Consider the following 24,525-nt stretch of genomic DNA (forward strand, 5'->3'; position numbering starts at 1 on the left):
TTTACAGGGCCAAACCAAAAATTTTTATTAGCAAACGAGTAAAGACTCATCATCACTGGTATTGATTTCAGGGAGGGGAGCAGAGGGCTCTGACATTGGCACTTCCACAGAATGGCAACAAGCCGCGTGAACACCCAAAGGCTCCTCCCGGTATGAGTTAGGGCAACATTGGCTTTGTCCATCCACATGGATATGAACATTCACAGGGCTGTCTGGATAACCAGACTCCCACTTTTTTAAGGGTAACCTACATGGCTCTTCACTCAGCGGATGACTTCCACTTAAACTACTGTCCTCTGGGCCAGTCCTCCTGGATGCTGACCCTCCATGGATCGTTTCTGTAACACTTTCAGACAAAGGATCTCTGAAAGCCTTTCCTGAATCCACTTTACTGGGCTGCTTAAGCTCTCTGTCAGAGTCAGCACTTAGAGGTTTATTGGCACGTCCAGCCTCGGGCTCTGCATGTGCTGCTGTGCAAGTGCTGGGTGAGACGCTGGCAGGCGATGGCTCTGTGATTTCAGTCTCTGGCTGCAGGTTGCTACATCCAGCTTCTTGTGGGCCCCTGGCTTGGCCATTTGCCTCTTGACCAGGTCCTTCTGGGGAAGCTGGGGGACTCTGAGTAGCGCCATCAGCACGGTTGATGATGCCATCCCCCAGTGTAGTCTGTGAGGTGCGGGCGGGCGTGAGGAGGGGGATCTGTCCCCTGCCCCGAGGTCTGTGGAACAGTCTGTTCCAGAGCCTGCCCAGGCGCCGCCGGGACGAGCTGCGTCGGGACGAGTGGCGCCTCATCTGCCTCCTCATGGCTGTTCGGATGTTCTGCAGCACGGAGGCCTGTAACGCAGTTGGAACAAAACATCATTTCACACATACTCCAAAGACTTCCCCCAAATCCCCTTCCCCCCACTAATATCTCCACTTGACCAGAATTCTCAGGCTCGATCCCTACGCTTCCTTGGAAAATGCGTATTTTCTAACAAAAACCAAAGACAGATCTGCCTGTACCAAAAGACTCTCAAAGAACCACAGACTGGTTTGGGTTGGAACGGACCTTAAAGATAATCTCATTCCAACGTCCCTGCTGTGGGCAGGGACACCTCCCACTACCCCAGGTTGGTCAATGCCCCATCCAGCCTGGCCTTGGACACCTCCAGGGATGGGACATCCAAAACTTCTCTCCCTTACAGTGTTTCCTGTATGAGTTTAAGCTCTACCTGTCTGCCCAGGAAGGTACCTTTCCACTGGAGTAACAAACTACAAGTGCTTTATCACACTAGGAACTGTATCACAGTTGGATAATTCTGACAGGGTACAGGAGTTTTTTGAGAACTCAGCAATTAGAGAGAAGAATGATTTAATGGCTTGCCACTGTAATGTATCTGTAAATGGAAAATAATCCCAGAATTTCCCAAAAATACTGCTATTCTTATCACTTCAAGTACATTCACAACTTCAGCTTGAAAAGCCTTTTTTCCTATTTACTTTCTGACCTTTCTCTCTAGTTCATTCTATCTTGATGTGCAGCAAAACAGCATGTGTTTATCTCACTGCTGTTCCCCAGCAAACACATTTAATATGTTCAAAACTACCCACAGCACCAAGCTGCGTATCTGTGGTCCTTCAGCTCCATGTAACACACACACACATTTTCATATTACTTCCGTATAATTGGCACAGCCACAACTGAAACACAGCTCCAGATTGATTCTGTGCCATTTATACAGTAGTTTGGCTGCTGAAATGCTCATTGGCACTTGTGTCTGCATACTTGTGATGCATTGTACACAGGGAAATCTTCGACTGGGGGGATGAGTCCTTGTGCAATCAGCTGTCCATAGGAAGGTGGAGCTTCCCGCCGCACGAACTCTGCCTCCAGCCGTGTCATCTGGGTCTCGAATGCTCTGGAAACAGAACCAGAGAGAAAACATGGAAGAGAAGGAACAGTCAGTTTGTCCTGCCTCCCTCACGTTAATGTGTAAAAGCACTGCCAAAGGGTGCTAGCAGCAAAACCACAGACCTTTGACCAAGCTCCATGAAAACCTCATCAGGATGTGAAAATAAACAAGAGAACTCAGAGTACAGGGTGTAAGCACCTGTGAATCAAACCAGCAAACTGTCTGGTGCAGCCTCAGGTTGCACTGCGTGGCAGTGAAAGTTTCTTCAACTGGTCAGTAACTTGTCCAGCAAGGGCCCAAAGGTTATTTGTGCAAAAGACCTGGGAACAGTCACACAACAGGGGCAGTTTGCAGCCACAGTGAGCTTTGGCTGTCCTGTCAGAACAGAGGCACTGAGGAGAGGGGACATCCTCCCAACATAGCACAGTGGCTGTTTTCCAGCTCCTTCATCATGCACATTTGATCAGGAGAGAATGTAAAGCACACTGCTTAACACACACAGTGCCAGCAGCAGGGCACAGAGCTGGTGCTCACGACAAGAGGTGGGAACCAGAAAGTCCCTTATGACTCTCTCCCAGAGGGCAGAACTACACCTACACAAACATCTAACACAGGCAAAGAAACACACACTGCACATACAACAAGGCACATAGACCAGGGAAAGGGGCACAGCTTGCACCACAGACTGCTGCCCAGAACAGGTCCCAACACTGCAGACATCACTTTTAGCAGAACTAAGAACTAAGGAGGGGAGGGGTTAGAGGTTGTTCAGTTCAGATTCAGTGAAGACTTCACTGTAGCAGTTCAACATTCAGATTTTAGTAGGGGTAAGGAGTTTGTTGCAAGGAGAGGAAGAAGAGGAAATTACTCAAGACAGATTAAGTTAGATACAGATTCTGCCATGCTGCACAATAAATGTGTATTTCTCATCGATCACAGAAGAGCTGACATTTCCCTCACTACTTCTGAGAATCTTAATACTCTTCTCTAAGCCTAATGCAGTGACTGCTATTTAGCTGTCAGCAAGTCCTTGGATTTGATTTCACAGTATTTTGCAAATTCTCTGGTTAGCAATCAATTTTTTTCTCTTTTTAAAAAATGGAAAAAACCACCACAGCTATGGAAGCATCACCAAAGCAAGATGCTTACCTGTATTCCCTGGTCCTCAGAGAATACAATTTAAATGCACAACCCAGCGCTATCACCAGCAGCAAGCCACACACGAGACTCCCAATCAGAGCAGCTGTGATGACCTTCCTGGGAACAATCACCAGGCAGTTGTGTTCATCACTTCCATCCTGGCAGTCCTCTTGGCCATCACAGCGCCAAGTCTCAAAGATGCACAGGTTTGTCCCACAGTGGAAGTTTCCTGGTTGGCAAGTAAAGCAGTTTTTTTCATCTGAGCCATCTGGACAGTTCTTCTGGTTATTACAGCGGTCAAGTATGGAGTAACAAAGCCCACTGTTTCCCTCACAAGGGTATTCGTTCTTCTGGCAGGCAGGGCAGTTCTCCTCATCCTTGCCATTTGGGCAGTGCCACCAGCCATCACAGTGCTGCTTATCCGTGAAACATTCCTCGTCGCTCCCACAGGGGTGCTCCCAGGGGAGGCAATAGCCTTTCACCTGATAGGTGGCATTGAATCCGTGGCCAGTGCTCTTGGAGCGGGCATGGTACGAGACAGTGAGCTGGCCCTTGGACGACTCCACGCTCACCGAGTGCCTGTTGTTGTGGTGGGAAAACGTCTGCATGAGTTTATCCCCCCTCTCCCCGATGCCATCGTACACCTTCACGTAGTCGTTGTAGCCCAGCTGCAAATCCAGCTGCAGCAGGACGTGCCGGTTGTCCTGCGTGTCCACGTACCACGTGCAGCGAAGGTCCGACCTGCTGTGGTCGGCACGGAAGAAGTCCGGGGAAGCAAAAGACCCATAAAAATTCCCCAGCCTTTTGCCACAGGAAAGATCAGGACAATTGTCTTCGTCCGAGCCATCGCTGCAGTCCTTGACCGAGTTACACCTCAGCTCGTTCACCAGGCATTTAGTGGAGTGGGCAGCGCTGCACTGGAACGTTCCTGAGGGGCAGATGCTGGAGGGAGGGTCTGTTGGAGGGACAGTGCAGTTCCTCTCGTCCGAGTTATCACCACACTCATCCATGGAATTACATTTCCAAGTACTGGGAATACACTTCCCGTTTGCACAGCGGAATTCATCCGACTGGCACACAGCCTGACCTATCTTTCCTGTGAAAGAGGACAAGAAAGAAGTCAGGATCAAAACTTTTGGAGCTATCTGATGGAATTTTTTAATGTCTGCTGTCCTGCATGTCACAAGTCAATCAGTCAGGCCAGCACACTTCAGGAACACTGCTTAAAAGCCCAGTGCAAATATTATTAGTGTTACCATGCTAACACTTTATAGTCATCAAGACTGGCCCAAGACTCCTGCCAAAAAAAATAATACTACCATCTTCAAGTTTTGCCAGAGGGAGTACAGGAGAAAGCAAAAAAACTGTAAGATTTTACCTCTAATGTAAGAAAGGCGAAATCCCTGAGCCTGTCCTGAGCTTGATGCATCTGAGTGAAAAAATATCCAAACATGGTCCCTCGCAGAGATGAAAGACGGAGGAATGGAAGATCCACACACTTTGTACTCCTCCCTCTTGGAAGACGGGCCGATCATCAACCAGTCTACTGCACACTTCTGAGACTCTTCCAAGTCAAAGTTCTTAAAACTGTTAGAAACAAAGAAAAATACAAGTCACAGACAGGCCACGCATCTGGAACAAAGCAAAACAGAGAAAAAACCAACTCTAACAGTTGACTTCCTGTGCCAAGCAGTGCTGACATAAAGACATCACATGCAAAGACAACGAAACATCTACAGTACCTTGAGTATATAGAAACAAAGCACATCCCCCTATCTGGAAAAGCACCCATCTCCCAGGCATAAACATCAGCCCAAGTAGCTGCAAAAGCTGAAAGAGTGATCCCTTTTTTACTCAGTCCTTAAATAAAACTGCTTCGTAAAACACAGATATGAGGAAAAGCAAAATTCCAGAATACATTATACAGAAGATAGATTAATTTCAGCAGTTGTTTCCAACTTTAACAGCTAGGGATGACAGGGGTCACTGCTGCCTTGGAAAAAGAACAGTAGGAAGCAGTACAAAGAACCCTAAAGGGTTAAGTATTAGAGACACAAACCCACTCTTCAAGCTATGGACAGGCAGGGAGAGAGCAAGAAGAGAACAGGGGTGGAGATGGAATCTAAAATCTAACACCATTATTTTTTAATTCAAAGACTAAAATATTCCTTTTCTGGGAATGCAAATGCAGAGCAAACAAGACTATAACCTTTTAACAGTCAAACTTCCAGCCCTTCTGCTGACCAAAGCCCAGTGATTTTTCAGTAGTAGCTTATCTAGTGCAAAGAGGTGCCCTGGTTGTTTGCAGAACGCTGAACACAACCAGATAATACTCCCTTAACTTGTGGCTCAGGAACCACACGTGGTATTTGTCCTCTGATGAAACAGATTGAATTTGCATTCAGTAATCTGCAAAGGCAACAGCAGATTGCACAGCAAATCACACTCAGTAGGAAAGGGCACACTGCTCAGAACACTTAGAAATGAATTTTGGTCCTCTTTCATGTCCCCTTTCAGCTACACAAAATTTACTTGGTGGAAGTTTGTGCCTGCCCCACGCAAACACCTGGACAGAAGTTTCAGAAAGGCTGAAGAGCTGCTGTGAAATACAGACCTCCCTCCACAAAGGACTTTTCACAAACATAAAAGACAAAGTCTTTGAAAAAGATAAATGGAAAGGTAATTTTCTGATATCAGTGTGTATTTATAAAAGGCTGTCAGCACCTGCCAGATCCTGCCCTTTGAAGGTGAAAGGGAAAGAACAGCAACTATATAAACTACCCAATTTATTTAAGCAGGAGACCCAGCCTACAGCAGCTGTAGGTTCTGCCAAGCACTCCAGCTTAATAACCCTCAAAAAAAATTATCAGCAGGAGCATAAGAAGTGAGGGAGCACTGAAAGTGTTAAGTTAATATGGAAACTAAGAGACGTCCAACAACATAAGTGCAGGCAAGGACAATCCACCCAGAAATATGTCTTTTCTCTTTTCTAACTCTTTTTCTCCCACAATGCTCTATGTGCCTTCCCAGCTGGGAAGAAATATTCCTACAGCACTCAATTCTTTGCTATAAGCAATCTCATCAAGCTCCTGAAACCAGCATATTTTGCAAGGAAGTTTTAGATGACTGTGCAGTCAGAATGAAAAGACTGAAGTACTCAGCCATGCAAAGATAAACTAAAGAGTATTTCTGTCACAGGTGTTCAGCAAAAAACGTTTTTAATGACCAAGAAAGTGTATGAAAAGCACTGCAGCATGAACTGGAATTATACAGAGCATCAGGGAAACTACAGGCACCCACATCAAGTCCGTTACAGGAGATGTGAGGCAGCATCACTGAGCTACCATGTTGGCTTTGCACTCTGAAATTCATTTTGGCACCAGACATCACCTAGGGTTTCTACTTGAAGGACTGTTTGTAGGGATTTCTTGTCATAAAGACATTTTGAAAAAGTGTTAGAAATACCTATCTGCCCAAGAACAAAAGTTTTTAAGAATAGGGAACAGTCACTAAAGAAATGGAAATTCAAAACTTGGAAGGAGAGGGGGGTGAGAATGAGTAGAAAAACTTCTGCTTCTGCAATACAAACAAGATCATTTACTAAGTCTTTTGATCTCTTACTTCTGCAATTATTTTAGATGTACCAGGATCAACCTTAAAAATATAAACAAATTTTCCTCCTATCCTACCCAGTTCCCAGCACTTCAGCTGGGTCCCACAGCCACTGTTTTCCCCACTCTGCCGAAAAGAGCTACTTTTGTCTATCAAGTAAATAATTCACCCAGGGCAGAATTTGCCTATATAATAAGCTGCCTATACCTTGCAATAAAATGCATTTCTTTCTAGGAAAAAACAAAACAATTGGTTTAACACTTTTAAGATTCACAAAGAATATAGAAAAGTCAGCTACAAGCACATGCCTTGCTTACAAACTCTTCTGCAGATGACAGCAATAGCTGTCGAGTATAATTAATATCTTTTACTTGCACCTTGAAAATTTAGTATTGTACATTACTAATAAACATCTTTTTTTGGTTTATTATAAAAGGTGTGGAAAGGGAAGAACCTTTAGTCCCGCTTTTCCAAAGCAGAAGACCAGGTATATAGAGGATAAGTGATTTTCCTGAGTGCCAGCTGTGGGTCTCAAATAGATTCAGAGCAGAATCCCACAGTTCTCCACTAAAAAATCCAAACTTTAGCCACAAAGCCAACAGAGTAGAAGGGTGATGAGGCAGAACAGACTTGCAAGGAAACACCATGTTTAACAGATTCATGCTTCTCAGAGATGCACGAGCTACTGAAACAAAATACCTTGGTATTTGAAAAGGGTCAATACAGAATATTCACAAGAACAAGCTCTTTTACAAAACCAAGTATATCTTAATCCCAAGTGCCCAGGAGTTTCAAACACCACTGAATAAACACAATTTCTCTGAAATACATTCTAGATCCAGTGCAAATAGATACCATAGCAGTTATAAAATTTCTTCTTCTAAGGGCAAAAGCAAAGTCAAAGGAATTATGTTCCACCTCATGCAAACTAATCAACAGATGTATTTTGAACAAATTTTCCTTTGATTAAGGCACTGTCAATTCACTCCAGCATCTTTTTAAGTTACACTGTCCCCACCAGAAGGAAATTTTTCCTCATTTAAATTGATGGTGATTTTACCCAAGACCAAAAGCATGATATATTTGAATGAGCCCTCACCAAAAAAGCACTCCTTTGCAAAAAAATACAAAACAACATGAATACATGTGGGCACTTATAAATACATACAGTTACTTTTCACTTCTGTGAAATTTTTCACTTTGTGCATTCGTGACGAGGTTTTGTGTCACAAGTTTCTGCCATACTGCTCCTGACATTAAGTATATAACTGATTTATTTTAGCTAAGAGTCCTGAATACTGTGCTCAACCTCTGCTACTCCACTTCTTTCATCATCTGTAATTAGATCTAGTGCTGCTGCTGTTACAGTCTTCTGAAGAATAATTTAATTCCGCTACCCACAAAATAGAGCTAAGGGACATTTATTTATTCAGTTGAACTTTCTCAAACTGGAATGCAAATTTTTTCTATCAAAAGGATTAACCCAGTGGTTGAATGAATGATGGTATGCAGTGGAAATAAGGGACAAAGTCTCGTGCTTGTAGGACTATACAAACAGTCTTTGGAAAAGTACTGAGTTAAGTCTGTGGTTGTTGTTGTTGAGGGAAGGCCCTTTGCATCCAAAAGCTGCATTATTTTTTGTGACTAAAACAAGAAAGAGGATCGAGCCACAGTGAAACAGAGCACTAATGCATAATGTCACCCATATGTCGTGCACTGAACTCCAGCCCTTGCACTCCTCAACTACAGCCTTCCCCACCTGCTCCAGACATCCCCCTCCACTCAAGAGCTTCACTTCTCTGCTTTAGCATCCCACCTGGATGATGAAGGGAAGGAGAAGCTGGCTCTGCTCCGTGCCCAGAGCACACAGCCCCAGCTCACAGGGCAGGGAGAGCAAAAGCTCTCCAGCATTGGTATTTCCAGCACTGGAACTGCACCACGAACAAGACACAACACCCACCACAGAACATCCTTCAAAATGCTTTGGCCCTCAGGCTGTTCTCACTGCTGCCTGTGGATCTCCAAAACAATACAGGAAGAGGGAAGGAGGTTGGTATACATGACCAAAATTACTGGACCAAGTTTTGCAGCTTTTGCCTCTTCTGAAAGATTCTATTCAAAAGCACTTACTCTAGTTATCTTGCTCTTGGAATGTCTCTTCCACAGCTAATTCCTTTAAAAATCCCCTACTTTTATATAAAAGTACAAGAATTGTCTAGTAAACACCGTCAGTATTCAGACTTTGAGGATCAAAACAACTCAGTGTGAACTGACAAACGCAGCACTAAATCTTCTTTTTACTGAATTCTGCAGAAATCAGTAAATTCATCTGATTTTTCTTTCAGTGGTATGATACTGAAAAAAGAGTTACCTCCAACAGGGAGCAGAACTCCAGGAGCTTACAGAAAATTACAGGGTCAGTCATATATATCAGTTCTTGCCTATGTACTCAAATGAAGTAACAGTAGCCTACAAAGTCCTATTAACTGACAAGTGTTTTATGTTGCTTGAAAAGAACATCATTAAACCAGATTATCATAAACACACATTAACAGTCTGTACATACAAGAAAAATGTGCCACCTGCAAAACTTACTGCTTAGCAGAGCTAAGCTTTTTACCCATTGCACTAAAAGGAGTGGTGGCAGCTAGGAAAAAAAAAGTACTTCCGTAAATAATGTAGGGAATTCTCTACACCCCTTATGGCAGTTTAAGCATGAGTGACTAGAGATTAAAGCAAAAAGAAAGAACCCCATTCTTAATAACTGGAAAAGGGCAAACATGGGACGCAAAATCTGAATGAAAGTAATTAGTAAATAAACGAAAAAGTAAATGTCCAATTTGGCCCTCTAAACTCCTTTTAAAAATTGGAGAAAAAACATTATGTAGTAGAGCACAGTCCCAAAATAAAACAGAACTAGCCAATTAAGCAAGAAAAGTTACTTCTATTTGCCAACTTCTCAGAGCAAGTGCAGACTGTGAACAACTGATGACTTAATTGGCTCATTAAAAATCTCTGCTTAACCACTGAAGCACAAGGATCTGAAAGTCAGGAAAGCTCTATTCTGCTCCCAGCTCCCAAGCACCAAGCTAACTGCATAACCTCAGGCAGGAGACACTGGGCCTGCTTCTTCAAAAGCTGAGCACATGCAACTGAAGTGGCTATTATAAGGTTTTTTTCAAATTAACGTCAAGTTCTGAAACCCTGTGAGTTTGGTAAATAGGCTCTGAAACAGCCCCTTTAACCATCCACACAATTACAGACCAGCAAGCCTTCACACGAACAGGTCTTGGTTTTACTCAGAAATTGAGACACAAATCACAGAATCAGAGGTTGGAAAAGACCTCTGAGATCATTGAGTCCAACGTGTGACCCAACCCAGCCCATGGCACTGATGCCACATCCAGTCTGTCCTTAAACACCTCCAGGGATGGTGACTGTACCCCCTCCCTGGGCAGCCCCTTCCAGTGTCTGATCACTCTCTCTGTAAAGAACTTCTTCCCAATGTCCAACCTAAACCTGCCCTGGTGCAGCTTGAGCCTGTGCCCTCTTGTCCAACTGCTGGTTGCCTGGGAGAAGAGACCAACCCCCACCTGGCTCCCCCCTCCTGTCAGGTACCTGACAATTCCTTCTTCCAAAACCAATGTCATGAATCACTGAAGAGAAAGCCAATGAAGGTGATTCCCCCACCTCAATTAATAAGAGACAACTTGAGTGGTTCGCCAAGCAGATTGCTTTTCAATACTCTCATCTGGAATTCTGAGCATGGGGAAGATTTTACTCTCAGTCCCATAAATTCCAGTAATAAAATAACAAACTTATACTCTGCCTGCATCAGGGTTTATTACAACCATCAGGTAACAGCAACTGTCAAACAAACAAAAATTATTTTGATCTTTTTCCCAGATATGAGGAAACATACACCTATAAAGCCTGTAACGGATGCTACAAAGGCAGTTACTGCATATGACATCTTTATCTGATCTTACAGGATTTTATGTAGTCCTCCATGAAAACAAGCATAAAACCAGAGAAAATAGGTGGGAAAAATCAAGTCGTTTCCAAAACAATAACTAAAAGACTGATTACCTGAATTTAAAGAGACACAACATAGCCCTGGAAAACAGTGGCTACAGACTTGTTCCCAGGTGCCAACAGAACCATTCCATCAGACACACAAACTTGGAAGAAAGGACTGAAATGGGTGTAACTAATAGAGAGGTATAAGCGTAAAGAACATAGATTTCCTGTTCATGGGAAATCTCCCTCAAGGACTTCTAAAAAGTAAACTATAAACCAAAACAATAAGCATGGAAATGAGAGGATAGGAAGAAAATCAATACACCCACATGAAAGGCAGGCATTAAGACAAAGCTGCTAAAGGACATGCCCACAGGAGCCAGCAGCACCTTACATCCACAGAGAGATCTGGGCACTGTTCTACTGAAAGCTGTTGAATAAACAGGTTTATAAAAAATGACCACCGACTGCAAATGGTTTAGAAATTAAAAATACTTTCAATTGCAATTTTATCCCTTAATGACTCCTGCTGTATCTCATTATATATATATATCCCTTATATAACACTGCTGTCTTACTGTCAGTAAGAACTCAAGATCAAAGGAAATGCATTCAGCCTAATACAAGACAAAGGGGATGGGGTTTTTTGGAACCTTTCAAAATCCATATGTTAACGTAGGAACTGTGTTTGATTTTCCTAGGAAAATTCAAAAAGCTGCTCTTATGCATGGCCTTACCAACACCCTGTTAGGACAAGAAGCACACCCAGCTACTCAGAGGAAAGAATGTTTGTATCTGAACCCTCTCAGCTTGCCTATGTCACGTTAGCCTGGGCAAGTCAGCTGCTTCTTTCATGTCCTTGGCACCACAAGGGCTACAGCCTTGTAAAGAAACCCTCAGATGCTGCAACATTTTGAATTTCAGACGCTGCAGTGAGTCATCCCAAGTACATTTATAGTCAGAAACACCACAACACTACTCCCTGGGATGTAAACACACAGCTCCCATTGTTTGCATGTGCAGAGGAGGGCAGGATATGGATGTGTGTTCAGTGACAGAAAACAAACCCATTAAGGAGAAATCTTTCAAATCATATTGCTGTGCACACATCTCAACTGTACACACATCACTAGCAGTTTCTGCACCTCACTTTCCTTTATTTCCTTAGCCTCTGCTACACTCACGCTTGCAGAAGAGAGCCCTAATTCTAACTGGGAGCTCTGAGATGCTTTCACAGCACAAACTTCAGTATCATTCTCCAGAGCCAAGTCCTGTGTCTCATTTGTATGCTTTCTCAGAGTTTCCCACAATCTCTGCTTTGAAACAAATTCCCCAAGTCCAATACAATGTAATGGGGTTTAAAAGCCTGTTTCTATTTATGGATCTCAAATGCTGGCAGGTACCTACTTCATTACTTTTGATGAGTAGTTCCTATTTTGAACTACGGATGGTGGAGCCCTCCTATTATTCCATCTGTGGCAGATTTGTTTTTAATTGCTGAGCATCTGCAGTTGAAGAGGTTTGCAGTCCTTTTAAGCAGCTGAGCAAAGAATGAGCAGATGGTGTCAAATACAACAGTACTAAAAACAAAAAAAAACCCTCTCCTAGGGTTTGGGGTTTTTTTTAAGCAAGAAATTCTTGGTTTGAGGATTCAACAATTAGCCCAGAGAAATTAAGTAAATTCACAGTATGCTCATATTATAGCCTGAACATTCTTAACAAACCATCTGTAGTATATTTTAGTCTTTATTGAATAGTATTTTTCCAGAATTGAGCTAAACTTGTGCCACAAATGCTATTATTTAATTTGTTAGAAATAAATATTAAGCACAAAAGCAAGTGTCTTTTGGTTAACAAGTAACAATAAACAATAAGTATCTTCGACTATTTATTAAATATAGCACCATTTAAAGATGTTAAGAGAAAAAGCCATTTTTGCTGTAAGAATTTTACATATCCCACTGGGGCTGTTCTAGGTTTTATAGCCTTCACCTATTCCTATTTATAAGTGATGAAGAGAAAGGGGGCTATTTAATGTGAGTAAATATATCACTGTTTCCCACCCCCTCATCTATCAGAGGTACATGAAGTCTCACACGGGCATTGTGAAGATAAATATATTAAAAGCCTACAGGTGACTTGTATAATAATGGATGTCAGGAGTAGCCTACAGAAACAGGACACAGTGAAACATTTCTAAATGAGAGAGGTGCCCAACCTGTAATCATGTTCCAGTGTTATCAACTTTGACCACCCAGCAGCTCTGACAGACAACCTCACACTGGTATATCAGGTAAGAACTTGCATTTTCTTTCATTTCAGCAAAGCAACTCTTTACCTCCACAGAATATCAAGCCATACCTAATTGTTATCATGTCTCCATGATCTCCTTGAATGTACCAGCTGCAGTTTATGGCTGGAGGATAGTTCAGTGGCCAAGAAGGGCTATAGATGACTCCTCGTCTCTCTGTGTGCTGTTCCAGTTCTCCACTGCAAGCAGCTGTTAAGGGGGAAAAATAATATTGTTAATGCTTTGCCTAATCAACAACTCACATCAGCTACAAGAGCTTTCATCAGTTTTGGGGGATTGCAGGCAAATGAGAGTCAACACTTTTATCCTCTCACTGCTTTCTTCCCTGCCCTGGTTTTTAATTAAGACACCCACAGCAAGTGTAGGCAACACAACCTGCACTTCAATGCAGGACTAATCAATAACCCTGTGTGAATCTACCAAAGGCTACAATCAATATCACTGCACGATCTGCCAAGAGGCTGTAATACAGAAAGCCTTCTTACCAGCTCCCCAAAGCCTGGGCAGGTCACCCAGCAGCTGAAGGAGATTCATATTCATTGTAAAGTAGCTAGAAGCTCATTTTGTTGTAACATGTTCCTGGACATGTTGTTTATTCTTCTATCCATATGACAGACCTGAAGAGTTTGTAATGGTTAAAAAAATACCACCACCACCACCCCCAAAAAAGTAAACTGGACTCTGATGTCAAATGTTTATATTGAACATTACTAAAGTACTTTAAATTCCTTCTGAACTCACATAGATGGGAGAAATTTTCCAGACAGGGAGAGGAGCAAACAGGGCTAAATAAAGCTCAGCATTTTCAAAGCACTTTTAGTTCTTCCTATGGAAAACAGCAGGTTACATCAAATACTTATAATTTGTAATTAAGCAATTCAAAAATGAAAGGGAAACGTTCTAAGGAAAATTTGGAAAGCTGTTCTGATGGGAAAACATACTCTTAGCAGGCTACAAGAGGGGAAATTCTCTGTAATGCAATAGCTATTCTTAACATTCTCCAAAACTATTTTTTAGACTATTTTTAAAACAAATTACTATCTAGAGCATGACTTGTGGACTGCAGCCAAATATTCCAGTTTTTGACAGAAGCTTACATTCTTGCAGCTGAAAAAGGTAGAAAGGCAAAAAAAAGGTTGCCTGCACTTTCAGGTTCCTCATACACACACACCAAATAAACTGCCTTATAAATGACAGGTTTGCAGCACTGCTTGAAATCCAGCCACATAAAGACATCATTTTCAATTCCCAGCTGGGGTCAGATTTAGCTGCACTGGAGGGACGGAGGGAAGGAGTGCCTGCAAAGCTGCCTGGCTGCAGTCAAGTCAGGTGGCAGGGCTGCCTGCAGAGCTCCTGGCTGGCGCTGGGGCTGGGCTGCAGCACGGCCCCCCCAGGAAACACGGGCCTGCCTCTGCCCTGTTTGTTCACAGCAAGCGCTTGGGAAGTGAGAACCACAGGAATAGAAAAAGCATGAGGTAACTTACCTGAGGCAAAACATTTTTAAAAAAAAGCCATTATTTTTATTCTCCGAGTAGGGCATTCCACTGAAATATATATGCGTGTAATTCCTACTAGTTTCAAAGGCCACGAAAGCATACAGACTACATAAATACACAAAAGCATCTATTTTCCAAAGAAACATTTTGCAGTAACGCAGTTACAAAAACAAGAACATTTTTGTTGTCACAGAGAGGCTCCACTCTAGGTGCAGGAAAACACTAAGATGCAGATGCAAGTACAGAATTACAAAAGCAAATGTAAGATCCACAAGATTTTTCGACTGTAGTTCTCAGTGTGTTTAGGTCTAGAAATGTGCTCCTCCGAATACTTGTTACTGCATCAACATATCACAGCAGCAAAAGAGGACCTAGAGAACCACATAAAGGAGCTTGAAAGGGCCGCATTTCCTCACTGCCAGGTTACTAAAACTCCAAAATGGGAAGGAAACAGGATGCACAAAGCAAAATAGCAAATACACCAGACAGCACTAGCCAGAGCTTCCAGCAACAGCTCTGCAAATATTTCTGTTGCCCTTGGACCAAATACTGTTCTGAATTAATATCCCTTATCCATAGTAAATGCACTAGAACAGAATCACAATTGCACAAAGCCTATTTTAGTTCCATTCTGAGGAGGTGCCATTGACTGGTGGTTCCACATGAGCACCTCCATTGATGCACTGTCAGTGCAGTTAAGCACAGCTATTGTTCTCCCAAACACTTGTTTCTTTAGGAAGTAATTACAAAGATCGTGAGCAATAGTTATCTGAAGTATCCCAGGTTTTTTTGAAGTAACACTGAAGTAGCATTTTTTCTTTTGCAATAATGTCCAGTTTCCTAATGTGTCAGCAGAGGCACTGCTGTAACATCCCACTTCAGGTTTTCAGCAAAGAACACTTTTTCTTACATAGCACTGCACATCTGACACAAATGTGGGGCGTGGAAAGAACCAGCACGAAGAGAAACAGATTCTTCCTTCCAACAGAAGAACTGTGGCTGTGAAAATCTCCAGACACAGCACGGTGAGGGCTGCTCTGACACTATATGCCATTTTGGGCAGGTCATCTGACAATGGCTATTGTTGCCCAAGGCTTTACCCCTCTGATGCACAACAAGCATTTCAAACTTGCCCCACTCCAAATCAAAAGGACAACTGCTTTGCTCTTGCAAAGGGTCCTGATTTGAATGGACCACTAATCTGAATTCATATTGCTAACATTTAATTACACTATTTTAAGGATACGTCCACAGTCCCCTAAACCTGTTGGAGCAAACTGGGGACAACCCCCCCACACCTCCCAAAACCAGTACAGCGTTTACCCAAACCTTACTTAATTGCCTTGCTTTTGATGCCTTTCTTTTCCCATCAGTGCTCATTACTATGGGATTTGCAAATATCAGTTGATCTCCTTCCTAACCAGTCACCTGCCTCCCTATTCCTTGTGCACCGACAAGGTGAAGTACCCAAGTGCTGCTTTCAGAGGCTCTTCTTTCACCTACATAAATTTTGTAAGATATTTATGTACTAAACACGGCCTTCAGTGCTGGCAACAAAACGGTAAAACCACACCAGGGCACAATTTTATACTCTTGGAGCTTCAGTATCAATAAAAGGGCCCCACTTCCCTCCTCAGCCCCTGGCCATGAAGTCTGCAGAATCACACACAAGCCCAAGTACTGTGTTATTAAGCTGGGCTTAAGCATGACAGTGTGATTCCTTAAAGAAAACAAACAAAATCCTGTTCAAATTGCCAAGACATCCAAAGGAAAGGGAAGTTCCTAAATAGAAAGGCACAGTCCTGGATTCTGAAGGTCTTATCATCAGTGACAACACACAAGAATAGCAGCGATAACACACTTTCAGCCATTGTTCTGTGTCCTTCTGCAGCCTCTCTGCAAAAAACTGGAAGAAAAGTGAACCCCCAATTTACTAAAAGCTCCAAACTGCCAAGTTTTCCACACTTAGCATTATTGGAGAAACAGAAAATAATACCAATCCCTGGATTGGCAAACCAACCCACTAAAAATCTTACTGAGATGGTGTTTTCAGAGAAAAGATAAATTCTGGGGACAGACAATAATAAATCTTTTATAAATTAAAAAAAACACAAACAAACCAAAAACCAACCAACCAACCAAAAAAATCCCAAACTTGAAATAAATGCCAGAAGAGATTTGAGTTCAGAGAGTTTCTGTCAAGCAGGCATAAATCTTATTGAGGCTCTTTCTGTAATAATCAAATGGATTTCTTCCACTGTGAACAGCAGTAGGTTCCCTCTGCCAGTTAAATATGGCACAAATACATGCAATAAAGTTTCCAAAAGTTTTATATTAATAATACTACTCCTATTTTTGCAAGAGCACCTGTAACAAAACAGACACTGATCTTCACCGAAGGACAGTGCTGCGCAGGAATAAATTTTCAGATAATCCCAGCAGAAAACAAATCCTGCAGCTTCACACTTCTGCCGTGCCCCAGGGTCTGTCCCAGTCTCAGGGGACACATCCCAACCATCTGCTCCGGGATAAAAGATGGTTTGCACCTGCCACAAGGAAAGCAAATGCTTGGCAATATACATTTCCTCAAGTAGCTGCCTTGGAGTCAGCAGGAAACTCCCCAAGTTCTCAAAAGGCTCTCCTAAGGAGGGCTTGCACACATGGCTTAATGCAGGTCCCTTATTCCTGTGGAAAAGGAGGACTTCAGGCTCCACTGTACATTGCCCAGTCTCCAGCTGGCTGCTCCTGCCCCTGATCAGAACCAGTGAAGGCACAGTCCAAGGGTTTGCCTCACTGAGCTGCCAAAGTCTGAGCTCACACTGCTGGATCAACAGGCTGAACCAGCTTCCTGTGAGCCAGGGCATGGGGGCTCTGGGACAGCACTGCTCCCAGGGAGCAGCAGCTTGCCTGGCTCAGAGGCACTGAGTACTTACAACCTCTAAACACAGCCAAGATGGTGCCTCCACCTGCCTTCTCCAGAACTCACCATTTCTGCTGTTATTTGCTTTCTGAGAAGAAACTGCATGACAGCCTATCACAGAGCCCAACTCTGCAACAAGCTGCTTTGTCAGGACGTGTTTAGGTCAGCAAACATTCCTCCCAACTTTTATCTGGGCTCCTCAGGAACATCTCCTGGCGAGACAATCCCTGGCAACTTACAGCTGTACCATCCTAACCTGCCATCCTCCAGTGCACAGGTGAGAGAAGCTACACGTGGGTCACACCATTGCAGTGACCTTTCATGATCATTTTTGTCCCCAGCTCCAGTTAAACTGGCAGGAGACAAGGTAACTCCAAACTGGATGAAGACAAGAAAGTACAAAGGCTACAGTACTCTGAGGTTTTCAGCATACTGGAAAGAATAAAAGCCAGATGTTACAGCTCTGTTTCTAGCAAAAAAATCAGCATTAGAAAGCAGCAGAGCCAACTGGATGAAGTATTACATATTTCAGGCCAAGGCAGCATCACCAGTCCAGGCCAGCCACTGTATAATTACTTAGTTTACACTTTGTAAACTCATACATCACACAGCCAGCAGATGCCAAACTCCATCAAAAGCCAAAGAACCATTCAGACAGAACAGACTATGACACAGATGACACTCTGCATTTTTTCCAATGCAAGACTGGAAAATACTGTGTGGCAAACAACACATGTCCTACATGGCTCATCCACACTTCCTCTAAGCTAAATTTAAGGAAGTTACCTAATCATAAAATCATTACCTTCTGATTTAAACCTTCTTAATTGATCTACCTCCCTAGAATTATTTTTATGTTTCCCCATATCCTTTCCTACTATTCCCCTTATTTGGCTTTTTCAATTTAAGTTGCAGCCTCTTTGGGCACAAAGTGAGCCTACACACGTGATTGTGGATTGACAGGCAGAAGAGGGCCCTTATCACTAAGGGGACCCTGATTGCAGTGTTCCCATAATGTCAGTAAGTCACAGAACTGTCACAGAGAAGGAAATTACACCAGGTGCTGCAATTCTGGTTGAATTTCCAAGTCAACATTCATAAGACTTTTTTAATATTCTTGTTTTAGCTCCCCCAGGAATGGGCCACTATCCCTGGCTTGATATTCCCAGACACATGTTCTAAACATAGTTTTCCTCTGAACATATCAGCATGTACCATTCTTTTCTAGCACAGTGACACTGCTGGAGTCTACAACCCCAGGAAGACCTAAAAGTCCTAAACTTCCTAAATTGTCATTGTTAGTCTCTCTCAAGCAAAGGTCATACTGTTTCACTGAAAGATCTCTTTGTGTGGGAAGGGACAGTAACAGCTCAAAAGAACAGTAAATACAAACAGGAAAGGTATGTCTTACCTAGGGAGGTAACAGCACTTTCAATTTTCCCAGTCAGGAAGAGATTCACTGTGTAAAGACAGAAAAAGAATGTTCAGACAGGTTCCAGTGGCACAGGGTGGCAGTCAGCAGTTAACCATTCCTAGCTGTTTGCTGGGGTGTTAACAGAAATGCATAGCAGTTTTCCAACAAAATTCTGCTCATCTACACAAGCAAATCATGTAATCAACCACTATCTTTCATTGTAGCTAAAACAAAGTCAACACACGATGTTAGTTTAGTATCTGTCAAACATGCTACCAAAAACTGCCAATCTCTTCTAAATCGTCTTCTGTGGGATTTTTTTTCATTGAGGGAGACAAGAACAATTCCACTGAAACATTCATCATCACAGCTAGTGACTTTACCTGCTTAACTGCTGGAAAATAACTAATGCCATTATTATCTTCAAATCCATCTCCCCTGAATAAAGCGAAGTTTGTTCCTCTCAGGTAAATGTCACCTTAAAAATCAACTGCTAAAGCTAACATGATTGCCTTGATTAAGCTAAAGCAATGAAGCTTTCAAAAAGCTCTACTGGTACAATCAAAACAGGATGAGGCAGTACTTGCAATACACACCCGACTTGCAAATTAATTTCCAAAGACTCTTCACTTACTCAAAAGTCTCCCTCCACGTTGTATACCATTAGAGTGATCTGGTAAGAGTAGTTATAGCCAAAAAAAAAATTTGTCCTGTGTGATTCTTACTCCAGAGGTCAGCATTAACATGTAGTTCCATATTAGCTTCCCCATACATTCTTTAATTCTCTAACAATTACAGCGTGTTCCACTAATTGCTCCCATTTCAATAGTAATCTATGCTCTACAAAGAGAGCCTATTAATAAAGTAACAAATGTTTAAAAGAATTAGAAAGGTTTAAAAGGTTACCAGAAGACTTAATTGACAACATCCCAGTCCAAGCACTCACTCTGGCTTTATTTTGTATGTGTTAAGTCCTAAATATTTTAACAGTCGATCTGTTTGCAAGCATTTAGTAAAAATCAACAACAGAAGAGAGGAAGAGAAGCTGTCTGTGTTCCCAACAGTCACTTCGGAAGCAGATGACAATTAACACTATTTACGCCTCAGAGTGGGCCCCCATTGTCTGCTCCACTGTCCAAACACATCACAAAACAATGAGCCTTGCCCCACCACCTTCTGGAGTAACTTACACCAGCACAAGAGGAAGAAAAGTACGGACCTCTAAAGAAGTGGAAATAAAAAAGCTAAAAACGATCCCTTAGCTTGCCAGTTCTGGTTTTCAGTTTGTGGTGGATTTGAACTACCACCACACTGCAGCAGTCCAGGTGCCCACAGCTGTCCTCCCCTGACTTACACCTGGCTGTCCACAGCCTGGATTTTCTCCTTCCTGAAGCCAGAGCTTTTTGCAGACAGCGATTCTGGGAGGTGCACAAACTGCTACGGACCTCAGGCTGAGGCCAGGCCCAGCAGAAAGAGAGAATGACTGGTGTTACTTGCCACAGAAGTCTTCGGGGCTCTGCCACAGGGGCAAGGACAGCAACCTCTCCCTCCTTCTAAGTGGTCGTGGTCCTAAGAGCTTTCAGGAACACACAGAGGAGGGCAACTAAATGGCAGCACACATATGCTATGGCCTGAGAAGAAACACACCTGAGCCAGGGATTTGTGTTTAAAGCATTAAGGTGACGTTCAGAGGACCTTAACAGCCCTGATTTTATGACATAATTAATGCCCATAACATTTGTTCTCTGATAATGACCATGTAATTATTTCCTGTGTTTCACAGCACTAGTTTGCTCCCTCAGGTCAGGAAGCCTACCTAGGAGCAGCACTGCCATCCTGCCCCAGGAAACAGCAGGGCTCTGCTAACTCCTGCTCTGTGGAGCAGCACATCCGTTTGTGACAAGCCCTGGATCACAGCAACAACAGCAGCACAACATTTCCTCACGTGGTTTTAAAGCAGGGCTATTCGGGTAACCATAGTAATACAGTCATAAGGACTGAGAAGAAATTAATCAGTGATTAAGACACAAAATTATATTCATGAGAATTAAAATATTTTGTCTTGCTCCAAAGAAAGTACACGAATATACTCTGCATAACCATTATCACCACAAGTGAAAGGAGTGTCTGAAGGTACATTGTATAGAAAAGTCCGGGTCTGTACTACCATCCTACAGTCTTTCTTCATGTTTTATACCTGAATCCTCCCAAAAACCATAAGAGGACATGGGCTCTGAAGCAGAGGTTCCCTGGCACAGCTGATGAGGGGCCCTTATGCCCTTTAAATGGAAATATGTAGGATAAAGACATGGGACATGACAAAGTGGAGTTACCCAACTCAGAGCTATGTTCCTGGGAACTGGGAAACAGAGAGCCCTAGTTTACTACCAGAAATACAGTTATAGGCAGCTTTGTACACCAGACCTGGCAGATACCTACGAAGGACAAGCCCAAAAAAATACTCTTTTACCTCTGCAAACACAAAACTTCTATTGGCTGAGTTGCAAGTTCTTTGCTCTCATTTTCAAACCCTTTCATACTAAGAAGTCAGCAGTCAAGAACAGTTCTCTACATTTTAAATCAGGTACCTTCCCCAGCTACTGAATAAGCTTACAGTTTGCAGTATGTGTTTTGCTCACTCTCAGTCACTCTAGACCATCAAATCAAACCACAAGAGCACTGTAAACCAGCGTTTTCTGAAGCACTCAGCTCTCAAAACTGTCAGAGGCTCAAAAGAAAGAACAGCCATTCCCTGCTGGTTTTCTTGTCTCTTGTCAAAACAAGACCCTGTCAAAATAAAAACAGGTGAGAGACTAAGGTCTATTAGAAAGTTTCATAAATGCTTTTTTTCTTAACTGTTGGGAAGCTATGGGAAAGTCAGAAAAAAACCCAGAAGTGGTTCAGTTGGCTTGAATTCCCTGTAGGAAACTTCCTGTGCCAATCATTTGGATTGCTAAGTAATTCTCAGGGTGAGGTTTTCAGCTGGGAAAGAGGTTTATTTGGATCAAAAGGGAAAATTTACATCTTGGCACCTCTGAACCAAATGACAGCTACCAGGCTTTTCCCACAGCCAGAAGGACAGACATCAGCTTTGCTGATCGGATTCCTTCCTGTGAAGGAAACTTTCTATGTCCTCCAGAATTTCTCAAGAATGATAAACAAAATGGCTTCACAACAGAAGAGCTGAAACAAGCCCAACTCCAGCCTTGGGAGCAGCAGTTTCCAGACAAGGTCACGCAGCAATGGTCAGTGGCAGTGCGTTGATACAGACACCAAACACACACACACAGGCCATGGGGAAACAAAAAGTAAAAGAAAAGAACGGCAAAAAGCAAGAACCAAAAGCAAACATGAAAGGAAAGGACACACAAGTAGGAAGTAAAACACAAAAATAGTTAAAGTAGCGGCATTATATTCTTATGGGTTCACTGAAGCAGAATACCTTACAAGCTTCCCACCTCTCATGTTTCTCAACTTCCACTACTGTCAGTTGTGCAAGGAATAGGAATAAAACATTCCAGCTGAAAAGAAGAGCCAGACAGTGAAATTCTAGAAGTCATAGAAAGCAGAAATCTACTAAACTTTCAACCTGGCATCACCCACCTCTAACTACAAGAAGTGTTCTCATTTCAACTCTGGAGTTTACATAATCTTTTATTATCTTATTAGTCATTTTAGTAAGAACTGTGCTATTTCTGTTAAATAACGAAAGCTTTAACGAAGGTCTGACTGAGCAACAAAAAAAACCAAAACAAAACAAAACCCCACAAAACAAGACCCAGAAAAACCCCAAGAAATTTGGTGGAAATTTGGTGAAAATTTGTATCTTTTTCTAATTTTAAATAAACAATGCAGCAGACGTTATCCTCACGCTGTGCACATCTCTGAAATCCCTTTAAGACTCTTCAAAAAAAAAAAAAGTACTAGCTACAAAGGATGTTGAAACTGTTTTGGAATTTTGCTAGCTTTTAACATCGTACTTATGCTAATTAAAATAGATAGATTTGAAGTAACCAGAGCAACTTTTAAACTTCAACTTCCTACATTTCTCTAGGCAAGCACTGATGTTACGGAAACACTTCTACAAAAAGAGAAGAAGCAGCCTGGCCACGGACATACCCACTTCTGATCGTTTATGTAACAAATAGTAACTGCCTCTGAGGATTATTAAAAATGAACTCTAATCCACGTTATTAGCAAGTAGATGTGGGTTTAGCACGTTCTGGATGAAGGAGCTATGCCAGCTTGCCCTGTAAGTGTGAGAGGGCTCGGTGCAGCCCCAGCTGACCCACCAGAACCCTTGGGCAGGGCTCAGGAAGGGGGCAGCTTTAATAACTCCTAATTTCTCCGTGTCCCTGTCAACACACGCGGGGCCTGTCTCGTTGCAGTCAGAGGTGCCAGCGCTCCTCCCCGACAAAAAACATCCCCCGACAGACCGGGCTGACAGACTGGGAACCAGCATCGCGCTCCATCGCGCTGCCATAACTTAACACCTGCTGCGAGGCAGCGCGGAGAGCATCGCTCCGAGCAGGAGGAGGGGGGCGAGCAGAACATGGCAGGGAGACGGAAGGGGAGAAAGTGTTTCTCCAGAGCAGCGCCGGGCAGTCCCTCGGCGAGTCCCGCGGGGACTCACGGCCCGGGGAGCCACAGGCATCAACTTTGTTGGGGTTTTTTTCAGCGCCGTGCGGGGTTACGGCAGCGGCTCCGGAGCCAAGGGCAGGGCGCTGGGCTCCGCAGCGCCGGGGCTGCCCCGGGGACCCGGAGCGGAGCGGGGAGGGGGCTCCGCCGTGCCGTGACCCCGCGCCGGGCACTGCCCGAGGGCAGGAGGGGCCCCGCAGCCCCCCGGGGTGCCCGGACCTGCCCCGGCGGCGGGAGCGGCCGGGCCGCGCTGCCTCCCTCCCTCCGTCCCTCACTCACCCAGGCAGATGGCGGTGAGCGGCGCCAGCGCGCCCTGCCGGAGCTCCGCGGCCGCTGCCTTCTCCATGGCGGGTCGCCGCCGCCTGCCCTTCAGCGCGGGGGGGAGCGCGGCGGCTCCGCGCCCGCCGGGCCGGGATCACGCCGAGCCGCGGGCGGCCCCCGGAGCCCGCGCCGGGAGCGGGGCCGGCAGCGCGGCCGGCGGTGCCCGGCGCGGCAGCAGCCCCAGCCCCAGCCCCGGCCCCATGGCCGCGCCGCCGCTCCGGGGCAGGTGGCAGAGGACGGAGCGCAGCGCCAGCGCCGCCGCTCCCCACGTGACAGCCCCGCCGAGCGGCTGCGGCGGCCGGGCCGGAGGGCGCGGGAGGCGGCGAGGGGAGGCAGCGCCGCCCCGCTCTGGAGCTCCGCGCACCGCAAACCTGCGGGGCCGCCGCCAGCGGGCGGGCGGAGCGCGGCCCGGGGCGGGAAGGAAGGCGAGGGCCGAGCCCTGCCCGGGCTTCCTGTGAGGCTCCGGGCGCCCCGCGGCCATGGCGGGCCCGGCCCCGCACCGGGCGGGGCGGGACGGGACGGGACGGGACAGGACGAGCAGAAGCAGCAGCAGCAGCAGAGCCCCGCGGGCCCAGCGGGGCCGGGCGCTGCGGGAGCCGCGGGCCCATGGCGGGAGGCCGCGCCCAGCGCCGCCCGGGCCCGCCGGCCCCCCCTGCCGGGGGGCCCCTTCCCTCAGAGCTCCCCCCGGAGCTGCGGGAGGCGGCTGCCGGAGTTGGCTCCGCTGCGGCTCGTGGGAGTGAAGGCGGTGATCGGCTGTCACC

General features: G+C 44.6%; 1 protein-coding gene across 3 annotated transcripts; it reads right to left on the reverse strand.

The window, feature by feature from the left end:
• LRP3 (LDL receptor related protein 3) lies at positions 1-23,810 on the reverse strand. 3 transcript variants are annotated; one of them, XM_017826939.1, is made up of 8 exons: positions 23,723-23,751; positions 22,264-22,326; positions 18,803-18,850; positions 13,026-13,164; positions 4,411-4,619; positions 3,042-4,128; positions 1,766-1,898; positions 1-831 (listed from the first exon to the last, which is right to left on the reverse strand). In XM_017826939.1, the coding sequence occupies exons 2-8, from the start codon at positions 22,268-22,270 to the stop codon at positions 28-30; spliced, it is 2,427 nt and encodes an 808-aa protein (XP_017682428.1). In that variant the 5' UTR covers positions 22,271-22,326; positions 23,723-23,751; the 3' UTR covers positions 1-27. The 3 variants fall into 3 exon arrangements, with proteins under 3 accessions (XP_017682428.1, XP_017682426.1, XP_017682429.1); XM_017826937.1 differs by lacking the exon at positions 22,264-22,326 and having other exon boundaries at positions 23,723-23,810; XM_017826940.1 differs by lacking the exon at positions 23,723-23,751 and having other exon boundaries at positions 22,248-22,326.
• Between the last annotated feature and the right edge of the window lie 715 nt (positions 23,811-24,525).

Source organism: Lepidothrix coronata, unplaced genomic scaffold, assembly GCF_001604755.1.
Source record: "Lepidothrix coronata isolate B3197 unplaced genomic scaffold, Lepidothrix_coronata-1.0 Scaffold132, whole genome shotgun sequence".
In the NCBI taxonomy this organism is placed as follows: domain Eukaryota; kingdom Metazoa; phylum Chordata; class Aves; order Passeriformes; family Pipridae; genus Lepidothrix; species Lepidothrix coronata.

What these genes read in the sequence shown, in the direction of transcription:
- LRP3 (XM_017826937.1), bottom strand. Translation starts at nt 23,789, where the DNA reads ATGGAGAAGGCAGCGGCCGCGGAGCTCCGGCAGGGCGCGCTGGCGCCG. An exon ending in GCTCACCGCCATCTGCCTGG is followed by an intron (nt 18,851 to 23,722) that starts GTGAGTGAGGGA and finishes GTCTTTACACAG; the next exon opens with TGAATCTCTTCCTGACTGGG. An exon ending in CTGAGGACCAGGGAATACAG is followed by an intron (nt 1,899 to 3,041) that starts GTAAGCATCTTG and finishes TTCTGTTTCCAG; the next exon opens with AGCATTCGAGACCCAGATGA.